The sequence below is a fragment of the Hippocampus bargibanti genome, linkage group LG03 (assembly GCF_051943395.1).
Source record: "Hippocampus bargibanti isolate YZ-2025 linkage group LG03, ASM5194339v1, whole genome shotgun sequence".
NCBI lineage: Eukaryota > Metazoa > Chordata > Actinopteri > Syngnathiformes > Syngnathidae > Hippocampus > Hippocampus bargibanti.
In genome coordinates this window covers 3,281,603-3,293,628 of record NC_142736.1, presented here as the reverse complement: position 1 = coordinate 3,293,628, position 12,026 = coordinate 3,281,603, and the positions used below count along the sequence as shown (strand labels likewise).

Below are 12,026 nucleotides of genomic sequence, written 5' to 3'. Positions count from 1 at the left end.
AGTCGGTTGTCCTTTAATTGTAATTATAATTGTAATTTTGTTTTTAATTTTATGTTTTTCAGTTTTTAAGTTTGAGTTTTTAAGTTTGTTTTTTAAGTCTAAGTTTTTAAGTTTAAGTTTTTAAGTTTAATTTTGATTGATTGTATTTTTACTGTATTTTTGTTTTAAAATTGATTTTAATTTGTGCTCTATTTTAATTGTATTTTATTTTAAGTTCAAGACACATTTTTCATGTAATTTTTTAACTCATTCCCAAATTTATTTGGGAATTGAAAATATGACTTGGAGCGCGCCATTCCCTAATTTATTTGAGTTTTTCTTGCAGAGGGGATCAAGCGCCGGTCAGACCGCTGGCAATATTTTTCACTCCTATGATGGGGCAGCATTTGTCTTTTGTACCGCCACCCTTATTTCAAGCTCATATAACTCCAGACCCATATAATTCAGGAATTATTTTTTTTCTGATGAAAGAAGAGACTGTACGGTCTCTTACACTGCATTGAATGTTTATGTAGTCCGTAAAATTCTATATTCTGTCGGTGCTGCAATTCGAATGACAATGACAAAAACCCTGGCACTGGAGTGGACTCATTTCTGCACTTCTGGCAGTGAATGAGTTAATATCCCCTGTCCGTTCTAGGATGCCTGTGAATCAGGGGTGTCAAAGTCATTTTTTGCGGCGGGCCACATTGTAGTTATGGCTTCCTCTCGAGGGCCGTTATGAATTTGGGGAACCCATTAGAATGTTTAAATCCCTTCAAATATTACATATAGAGCACACAGCAAATTAATGAATAACTCGTTTTCAAATCTGAAGTAAAGAATAATGACTTTTATTGTGGTTGACATCCAAAAATATGACATTTTGGCTCAGATTTTAGCAATCATCATGGAATTTAACAAGTTTGATTTGCTTTCGCGGGCCGAAAAAAATGATGTGGCGGGCCGGATTTGGCCCGCGGGCCTTGACTTTGACACCTGTGCTGTGAATGATTGCCGTTTATTCGGAGTACAAGCCCCTGGAATCTGTTTCAAAATTATTGCTTCAAATCAAAATGTCTGACTTGCTATTGAGTTCCTGATGGGCGTTGAATTTATGTCGTATTTTTAAGGGTGCGTTAGTGAGTGAGTTCAGGAGGTTCTGCTGTTCTTTTCGATAAGTTCATGTCACCGATGATAGAAAAAAAAAAGTTTGGCAGAAAGCAGCAGGTGAATGTGAATATTTATGCATGTTTAATATTTTACGACTTGGCTGACAAGCATATTTTCCTTTCTTCAACTCAACGCTCATTACTGGGCTTGATTTTGATATTTCCCAAGCTCCAAATCCGCCCCCCCCCCCCTACCGTAACACAATCTTCTTTGGCTGCCGTACAGCCTGGAATGAGTCTTCTTCCATCCCGGCGTCCAAACGTCTGCATGTCCTCGGCGGACCGTGGTCACGATTCATTACTCCCGTACTTTTTTTGCACAAATATGAATCTCGACGATATATGCTTGGGTTCACGAGTCTTATGATTTTTCCGCCCCCTTAGCCTGAACATGTCATGGAAGTGACGAGTCCTTTAATGCTGCACTTTTTTTGTTGTTGCATTATTTCCAGGAGTCATTCAAAGGAGTCATTTCTCCACACTGCGAGACAAATACAGTGATGCCTTGGTTTACGAATGTAATTGGTTCCCAGCAGAGTGTGTAAGGCGAAAAGTGTGTATCCCAAAAATTAATTTCCCATAGGAAACCATTAAAATGAGAATAATCCGTTCCCAGGTCCCCATAAAACATAATTTTCAACTACATACGCCTTAAAACAACACAAAATATACCTTATTTTATGTATAATAAATGTGCTATGATATTATAATTAAAGAAACAAACTGCACTGGATAATAAAGTGGTTCTATTGACCTTTGTGATGGTCGTTGATGGCTTGATGGAATGGAGTGGCCGGTTTCCTCAGCATTAAACACTTGATGAGGAACGTAACCTTCTTCTTTCACCACCTTGAGGAATGATCCCTTGTAGGTGCTTTCTCTGCGATAATTTTACCTTGTTCCTCAACAATTGTGTTCTGTTTAGCTGAGTTGATTCCTTTTTGCAAGTGTACAGATGGCTTGTGTGGGTTATTTGTGGAGCCTGATTGATTGGATATTTTCACCTTGCAGTCTACACGCTGCTTTTGAACTATCAAAGTTGAAACAAGTCCAAATTTCACTGTTTTGTCTCCATTTTATCAGTCTCTCTCTGTCGTCTGCATGTCTCTTTCATGTTTAAACCACCTCCCCTCACTGCTGCGTTCTTGACCAATCACATGGCTTTAACCAAAGACTGGGGGAGGGGAATAGAGGACAAAAAAAAGTCGACAGCCATTTTCTTTATGGAGAAACGCTTCACTCTCTCTGTCTGTAACCCCCCCCTCACCGCTGCGTTCTTGACCAATCATGTGGCTTTAACTGAAGACTGGGGGCGGGGAATAGAGGACAAAAACAGTCAGTTGCCATTTTCTTGTTAGGAGAACGGGCATCACTCATTGTGGCAGTGTGTATCACGAAAAATAGTGCATATGCCAAGGTAAAGATTTCATGAATTTAACATTTGTAAATCGGAAAGTTCGTAAGCCAAGGTGTTCGTAAACCGAGGTATTACCGTATTTCCCATTTTTATTTTTTTTACTCCACATACAATTCAATTGTTTTTTTTTTTTTTTTACTTTTACAGTAATTCCACTTAGTGCCACAAGATGGAGCAAGTATTGCATATAACACATTCTCAGGGCTTCAGTCTTAAGCTGCCATTTTTGTGTTCATTTGGTCAACATCCGAATGATTATTTCCGTTTGCTCTTGAATTTGAAACATTTATACTAAATACAGACGCTGAATGGAAATGTTTGCTACAGTATGTGAGCAAAGCATGGTAGCTAACTTTGTTGACTGGCCATAAGACACAAAATTAGAATAACATTTTTAGAATGTACACGACAGCAGATAAGTTCCATTTTCCGTAGTTTATACCTCCCACTACATTCGAAACAACTCACAGCTTTCATCCAGCGCACACAAAAGCGGACGGAATGAGCGGTCGAGAACGCCGCCGTAGTCAGGAAAGTTCAAGTTGTAGCGAGGGCGGGTCCGCTGAACCCCCCCCCCCCCCCCCGCCCCCCCTCCGCCTCCTGCTGAGGCGTATTCAGAACGGGGAAAGGCTGGGTACTTTGATGTTAATATCCCCAATGTTGATGTTGCGCGGAATCTCAGGCAGGTTCATGTTCTTCACGGCGGAGACGGCGCGCGCAGGTGCTGCAGACAGACCCCCCTGCAGAAACCAAGCCGTTATTTTAATTTTGATGTATTTCCTTTTAATTCCAAATAAGTCCTGAAAATAATAATAATAATACATTTAATTTCTAGGCGCCTTTCAAAACTGAAGGTCACTTTACAGTCACATGTTTACAGTCAGTTTTTCTATGGGTGTGCAGATAGATAGCTAATAGCTAGCTGGCTAGAAAGCTAGCCAGCTATATACCTCATAGATATACAGAGCTAGCTAGCCAGCTAATAGATAGCTAATAGACAGCAAAAAGATGCTTAATAATAATAATACATTTCATTTCTAAGCGCCTTTCAAGGTCACTTTTCAGTCACATGTTTACAGTCAGTTTTTCTGTGGGTGTGCAGATAGATAGCTAATAGCTAGCTGGCTAGAAAGCTAGCCAGCTATATACCTCATAGATATACAGAGCTAGCTAGCCAGCTAATAGATAGCTAATAGACAGCAAAAAGATGCTTAATAATAATAATAATAATACATTTAATTTCTAAGTGCCTTTCAATGTCACTTTTCAGTCACAGGAGACATTTTTCTGTGGGTGAGCAGCGGCAGCCACACGCGCCAGCGTTCACTCTACTCGGAAGTTACTCAAATAGATAGACAGCTAGCCAGCTATGTAGTCTATGTATTTTATTTGTTTGTTTATATATGTATTTATTTAGCTATGTATTTTATTTATTTGTTTATGTATCTAGCTAGCTAGCTCCCTAGATACCTGGCTAGCCTGCGACCTAGCCGGCTACCTAGCTAGCTGTCAACCTATTTAGCTGTCTGGCTGGCTTGCTATTAGCTATATGGCTATCTAGCTATCTATTAGATCTCTTTCCAGCAGCTCCTGTGTTTTGCTTTCCTACTTTAATTTCTTTCATAACTTTGCTGCTGTGAAATGTAAATTTCTCCACTGCGAGACTAATAAAGGCAAATCCAATCCAATCCAAACTAGCTAGCTCGCTTTGTATCTATTTGAGTTACTTCTGGGTTGAGTGAACGCTGGCGCGTGTGGCTGCCGCTGCTCACCCACAGAAAAACTGATCCTGTGACTGTAAAGTGACCTTGAGAGTTTGGAAAGGCGCTTAGAAATGAAATGTATTATTATTATTATTATTATTATAGGTAATAGATATACAGAATGACTCAACTTCTTCCCCTTTCCAGCGACTTCCCCCCCCTGCCCTTTTTTGGCTTATTGATCAGTAAATCAATCAATGTTTTTATTATTCTGTCCCTGGGCCGCGAAAGTGCTCTTAAAATACTTTGATGAATATGCCGTCTACTTTATAATGGCCTGATGTCTACTTTTATTATTTCCTGATAACATTTACATCTGACAGGAAAACATTTTACTGCTATTAATCATATCAGGGTATTTCTCTTTTCGCTTTGTATGTCAGGTTTGGAACTTCTATCCACATTTTGACCGTCAATCTTGAATGTGTGTGAGTTACAAGTCTGACCTCTGACTTTTCCATGCGGTTCTGAAGCTCCACCTGAGCCACGATCTCATTCATGTTTGTCTCCAACACCATGCCGCCCATGACCACTTCCTGTAGGATGTAATGGACCTGCAGCAGAGAACAGAAAAGAGGACTAAGAATAGCGAATGTTCACTGTAGTTCACATTAATAATAATAATAATAATAATAATACATTTCATTTCTAAGCGCCTTTCACAACTCTCAAGGTCACTTTGCAGTCACAGGATGGGGAATAAGACCAGATTCCCCCTTGAGCGGTATGGAGGTGATGCCTTTCTTGATACTTGCACTATGTAGTTTTTTTATGAAACTGTTTTTCTGTGGGTGAGCAGCGGCAGCCACACGCGCCAGCGTTCACTCAACCCCGAAGTAACTTAAATAGGTGGCAATACGTCTGTAGCAAATAGGTAGCAATCTAGCTAGCTAGTGAATATATAGCTAATAGCTAGCGAATAGATAGCTATTAGCTAGCGAATAGATACAAATGCGAGCTTGCGAGGTAGACGTCTGCGAAATCAACAGAAAAATAAAATTAGAATATCGGGAAAAAAAAAAACGTCACAATAACAATTCCTGTGTTTCATTATCTGTTGCCATGGCAACGCATTTTAACTCATGCACTGCCATTTTTCAGGAATTGAAAATATGACAGAGAGAGCGCCATTCCCAAATTTGTTCAGGTTTTTTTTTTTGCTTGGGTGCGGATAAAGCGCTGGTCAGACCTCTGGCAATGTTTTTTTTTTTTTCTTCCACGAGGAGGCAACATTTGCCTTTTTCCCATGTTAGCGCTTTGTTCCGGCTTCAGCTGTTGTTAAAGTGCTATATCAACCAATATTGTATTTTGTACATCTGCTCTCATTTCAAGCTCATATAACTCCAGTAATTTAGTAATTTAGAAATTAACACTTTTTATCTGATGAAAGAAGAGAGTCTAAGTCACAGGTGACAAAGTCAAGGCCCGGGGGCCAATTCCGGCCCGCCACATCATTTTATTCCAGGACTGAAAACAACATTTTTTTGCGAAATGTAACTCGTTTCTCACTATCTCACCTTGTCCATGTGAAATATGAGGTCCAGTTCACAGACGTTTTCAAAGCATTTATCCAGCGTTTCGACAAACACCTGCGCGTGAGCAAATTAACATAAAAATCAGTCCAACACAAATTGAACATTCAGAGATACCCTGGTTTACGAACCCCTTGGCTTGCAAACTTTTCGGTTTACGAACGTTAAATTTATGAATATTTTACCTTGGCATATGAACTATTTTTCGGGATACACACAGAGCTGCCACAATGTGTGATGTGTCGTTCGCGAATAAGCTTGTTCTCCTGACAAGAAAATGGCAGCCGGCTTTTTTTTGGTCCACTATTCCCCGCCCCCAGTCATCGGTTAAAGCCACGTGATTGGTCAAGAACGCAGCAGTGGGTGGGGGGATTACAGACAGAGAGAAAGTGAAGCCATTCTCCAAAAAGAAAATGGCAGCCAACATTTTTTGTCCTCTATTCCCCACCCCCAGTCATCGGTTAAAGCCATGTGATTGGTCAAGAACGCAGCAGTGAAGGGAGGTGGTTTAAACATCGAAGGGACAGGCAGATGACAGAGAGAGAGTGACAAAATGGATAGAAAACAGTGAAATTTTGACTTGTTTCAACTTTGATTTCAAAGGCAGAGTGTAGACTGCAAGGTTCAAATTCCCATCAATCAGGCTCCACAAATAACCCGCACAAGCCATCTGTACACTTGATGCAAAAAGCTATCAACTTAGCTAAACAGAACACAATTGATGAGGAACTAGGTAAAATTATCGCAGAGAATTATGGGGACCTGGGAACGGATTATTCCCATTTTAATGGTTTCCAATGGGAAATTAATTTTTTGGGATACATACTTTTTCGCTTTACACACTCTGGGAACCAATTAAGTTCGTAAACCAAGGTATCACTGTATCTTAAAAATAAGTAGGTGCGTTATTTAAAAGCAAAATGAAATGCACGGCTGCAGAACAGATACATTAGTCCTCTTTATTTTTTTCATTACTTGATTTATCTTTTAATCAGCTGACCTGAATGAGGTCCAAGATACCAAGCTCGCTCTCGGAAGAGTCCACGCAGAAGACAAAATAGAGTGTGGCGTAGTGGCGGTAGATCAGTTTGTAGTCGGAGCCGCCGATAAGACTGAAAGAACATCAAATACTTCAGCTTACTACACAATACAGTGAATTCTTTTCCAAATAATACATTCATATTTCAGGCTATCATCTGCTATCTGCAGTTATTTATGATCTGTCTGTAAAGCCAGAAGATGCCACAAAATGGTGAGTCATTGTAATTGAGAAACTTTTTGACTAACTTTTCACGTTAAAGCGACGTCACTTCACCTCAGTTGCTAGCACAAGACGTTATATACACTGTAAGGCTTGCTTCATATGTTTGTGTGGTTGTACAGCTTCAGTCAAAACTTACCTTCCTCCCTCCAAAAAGTTACAAACGTTATCGTCTCTCTTCGAAACCAAATGGAAAGTCTCCCGGATGATCTGCTGCTGCATGTCCTCTGCCTGCAACCAATCACAGTTTAGTATTTACTTACAAATTATTAAAGAAAAAGTATGAAGTAAAAATACAAGATAACAATTAATTAAAGGACAACAGACACCTCTGGACAAGTTGTGTCCATAATTTGTAAAATCACTTCAAATGACTTCCACTGAGCGTATTTTACAAATATTCCACCGCATATAGCTATATTTTACGGTTTAAGACTCGCGCTGAATATTCAGGAAGTCTTGTTTTCGAGTTGATGACCTTGCTTGACGTGACGTCACTGAAGGAACGCCCCTGACCCGAAAAAAAAGGACACATTGTAGCAGTCCTTCCATCACGTCAATGCTTGTTTGGTCTGAAAACCTCGTGTTGCGCCAGAAGAGGGCGTCCAAGCTCCATGTAAGGAATTTATCAGCCTGTGGAAACGGGCTGATTCCTTCCTTACAGGAGCTCGTGGCCATTTTCTGCCTCTTTTTGGGTGAAACATTTCCCCCCAATGTTGCCTCAAAATGACAGAATAAATTCTTTAATCAATTGCAAACATGTATGCTTTCCTCTTCAGAACTATTTGAATCATGTTCATAACTGGATGTGTAACAAGAAAGCATATTCTCCAAATCTGAAGCCATTGTTTTGATTCACTAGCAATGCAAGACGTCTTGGCGTGACGTCACGAACTGGGGGCGGGACTTTCTGAAAATGCCCAATTCGCAGCTCATTTTTTTGCAGATTTTTGACACTTTAAGTCATTTTTATTGGTGTTTTGCATTTGAATAAAAATATCATACTGCGTGTTTTGGGTATTTTAGATGCTATGAAACGTTTTGCTTACGTCGGTTAGGAAACAAAAAAGTGTTGTCGGTTGTCCTTTAAATACAATGGGGGGGGGGGGGTTATGAGAGTAAATGAAGTTAATAAAACGTGAAAACTTGAGTTATGTTAAAAGAACACATAATTTGGTATTTCATCTGAAAAGGAAAGTTATGAGGATAAAATAAAAATAACCCTGCGCATTTTTACAACTATTTTCATGATTAATCCCAAAGAAGCGAATGTAGCAATGTAAGTAAAGTAATGGTTTTTTTTTTTAAAGAAAAATTATACTTTGAGAAATAAAGTTGTAGGATGAAAAGAAAAAGATTCAAACGATGCGAGTTGCATTCTATGTAGAAAACAAAAGTGCTATAAAATATGAAGACATCGATCGCAAGGTCATATTTTTAGAGCACGCCATTATAGCGGATGTTAATTCGCCTTTACTAGAATAAAAATACATTTTAAAATCAAACTGACACCAACTAATAACAACATGCCTTTAAACGAGAAAACCAAATGTCTTAAGAATAACTAGAATTCATCAAAACAAACGACGTATTTGTCAACATTTAACCAAAACGGTGATGGAAATAATACTCACGAAATATTGATAGAATCTAATGAGCCGAGGCTTTCCATGATTGTTAAATATTAATATCGCTTTAATCATGTTTACTCGTCCGTAAAGTCCAAAATGTTATTAAATAGCCAGCGCAGTGCTACAGCTCCAGAGATAAGCTTCGGGTTTCAAAATCGGAAGTTATCCCTGTCTATTTCCGGCATTGAGTTCCCGCATTTAGAACTCGACAAGAAACAACCCCCAAAGTGTAATTAAAATAAAATACCCCCGTAAAAAAAAGCATCAATACGTGTAAAAAATAACTTTTATTTCTAAGCGAAACTCCTGTACACTTTACAATCGCAGGATAAGAACTTTTTTTCTGCGGGTGAGCATCTTTTGTTATGGGTTTCTGCGGATAATTCGTCGATCGAGTTGGAAGGAGATGGCCGGTGGTTTAAATGCGCGAGGGTCAACTAGGTCAACGTTTTTAAGATATATATTTTTTTCATTCTATGCTTATATTCGCCATTTATTTTTAATATATAAATACAGTATTATAGATTTTCATAATTCCAATAGCGAGGCACCATCTTGTAAGCGTTGACTTCAAAGATGCGACAATACATTTTTTCCGGGTTTCGTTTGTTTTTGTAGTTCGCATATGTGCCAGTTGGGGGTGCTGTTTTATCGTCACAAAACTAAACCAATTGTGTCGTAAATTATTTACAGGATGGGCCAAAATGACAACACATCGATCTATCCGTTATCTTCAGCCCAATGGGACTTTTTGTTCTATTATTTACACATGTTATAATGTAGTGCAATGTTTTTATTTGACTCGCTTTCTAGCTATTTGAGTTACTACTATGACTGTAAAGTGACCTTGAGAGTTTTGAAAGGCGCTTAGAAATTAAATGTATTATTATTATTATTATAAGCATCTTTTTGCTATCTATTAGCTATTTATTAGCTGGCTGGCTATCTATCTAACTGGCTTTCTAGCTGGCTAGCAAGCTATCTCTTTGTATATTAGTTATATAGCTGGCTAGCTTTCTAGCTAGCTAGCAGATAGCTAGCTATTAGCTATATATCTGCTCACCCACATAAAAAACTGACTACAAACATGTGGAAACACATTATTATTATATTTTGCCTTGCAAATTGCCATGCAAAGCTTACACAGTTGAAGCCCTTTTTTGAGATTGTGGATTTGTTTGTTCCGAATAGGCCGCAGCCAAACCACCTGCTTGTCGTCTGCGTGTCATCTATTATCCTCAACTCCACCAGAAAAAAAAAATCCCTTCCTCCCGCGTAACCACGGCAAAAAAATAAACAGACGCTCATTAGCATGTGCTAGCCGTTGATTGTAAACAGGCTTATTTCCACATGAGTGCATCGCGAGAATGGATTCCAGGCTGGACGGTTCATGGTAGGTGGGCCCGATGACAGCCTTGCTGGGGACTTTTCATCGGGAGATTTAACAAATGCAAGTCGACAGCCCTCTTCATACTCTGATGAAACCAGGTCATGTTGGTACAGTGAGCACTTGTTAGGGAGTGACTCACTGTATTTAGACTCATGGGTGGGCCGCCATGGATTTTTTTTCAAGCTTTCCTTTCCTCGAACTGCTAATTGTTGCGTTTCTGACAGAGTTGAGGTCATGTACGGCGTTCAAACGATGCCTCTGTACAGTGAAGAAAGACCACTGTAATTACAGTGACAATCACAGAGAGCGCAGGGGGGGGAATTTGGGCTTCCGCTCGGCATGGTTGTGTTGACTGTCTGCTCAAAGCATCACATGACGTGCTCCCCACCCTCCTGTAAATCCCATTCCCCCCTTACCCATGCCTGGGCCTCAGACACCCACAACAGTAACAGTACAACATAACAAACTCAGGCGTGAGATGCGATATTTTACCTCTAGGTGGCAACATTTCAGTGCAAAAAAAAAACAATCACAGACAACCACCGCTGAATAATAATAATACATTTAATTGATAAGCGCCTTTCAAAACACTCAAGTACACTTTACACTCACAAGATGGGAAATAACACCACATTCCCCCTTGAGCGGTATGGAGGGGATTTTAGGTTGGGTTTCCAAGGTTTTGAGAAACAGTTAAAGGACAACCGACGCCCCCGGACAAGTTGCGTCCATAATTTGTAAAATCGCTTCAAATGACTTCTACTGATCGTATTTTACGAAGATTCTACCGCATATAGCTATATTTTACGTTTTAAGACTCATGCTGGATATTCAGGAAGTCTTGTTTTAAAATTGGTGACGATTCCTGACGTGACGTCACTGAAGGAACGCCCCTGACCGAGAAAGTGACACACAATGCATTTTGGGTACTTTGTTTGGTCTGAAAATGTCATGTTGATCTGTGTTGATGGCGAAATTAGAAGGAAAACACATAAATAACGCGATGGTGAATCTTTGTGTGTTGCAGCAAGACTACTATTTGATACTAGTTGACACAAATTCCCAGCAGACAAATCAGCCCATTTCCAATGGAGGTTGGGCGCCATCTTGTGCATTTTCTGGGACGCTACATTGCTGTCATTGACGGCTCGAATTGATGCGGAAGGACTTCTTTAATCGATTACAAACATTTATGCTTTGCTCTTCAGAACTATTTGAATCATATTCATAACTGGATGTGTAACAAGAAAGCATATTGTCCGAATCTGAAGCCATTGTTTTGATTCTCGAGCAAGGCAAAACGTCCATGTTGTGACGTCACGAACAAGGGGGCGGGACCTTCTGAAACTGGCCATTTCCGGGTTAATTTTGAAGTCGTTTTTGGACGCTTTCTGAATGTCCCCAGTTTCAAGCTCATTTGTGGCAATTTTGGGACACTTTATATTATTTTTATTAGCGTTTTGCATTTGACTAAAAATATCATCCTGCGTGTTTTGGGTACTTTAGATGCTATAAAACGTTTTTCTGATGTCAGGAAACAAAAAAAATGGTGTCAGTTGTCCTTAAAAATCAACCACTAATTTTGACGTTTTAAGCATTCATTGTAATTTTGATGACTAGTCAAATAAGGCGAAATTTGCACATCTTCATGAAAACGTTGTCAAAGTGTCGAATATAAGAGACTCCGTCGTTGAGAATGACTCCAATTCCATGCCGTTGTAGCGTAAGTGTGAATATTATGCTCCGTGTTGATGTTGTTTTCTTACAGCAGTCAGTGAATCACATGTTCCTTCTTCTGCACGCATGTTTATGTCATATATAAAAATGTACGCAAATATGGCAGCACTTCCAACATCCCCACATTGAAAATCGCTATTTGTT

At 39.4% G+C, this 12,026-nt stretch overlaps 1 protein-coding gene across 1 annotated transcript; it reads right to left on the bottom strand.

Moving 5' to 3' along the window:
* Window positions 1–2,637: 2,637 nt before the first annotated feature.
* On the bottom strand, window positions 2,638–8,930 carry ap3s2 (adaptor related protein complex 3 subunit sigma 2). Its single transcript, XM_088993185.1, has 6 exons — window positions 8,759–8,930; window positions 7,264–7,355; window positions 6,864–6,975; window positions 5,849–5,920; window positions 4,778–4,885; window positions 2,638–3,308 (listed from the first exon to the last, which is right to left on the bottom strand). The coding sequence occupies exons 1-6, from the start codon at window positions 8,825–8,827 to the stop codon at window positions 3,183–3,185; spliced, it is 579 nt and encodes a 192-aa protein (XP_088849311.1). The 5' UTR covers window positions 8,828–8,930; the 3' UTR covers window positions 2,638–3,182.
* Window positions 8,931–12,026: the final 3,096 nt, after the last annotated feature.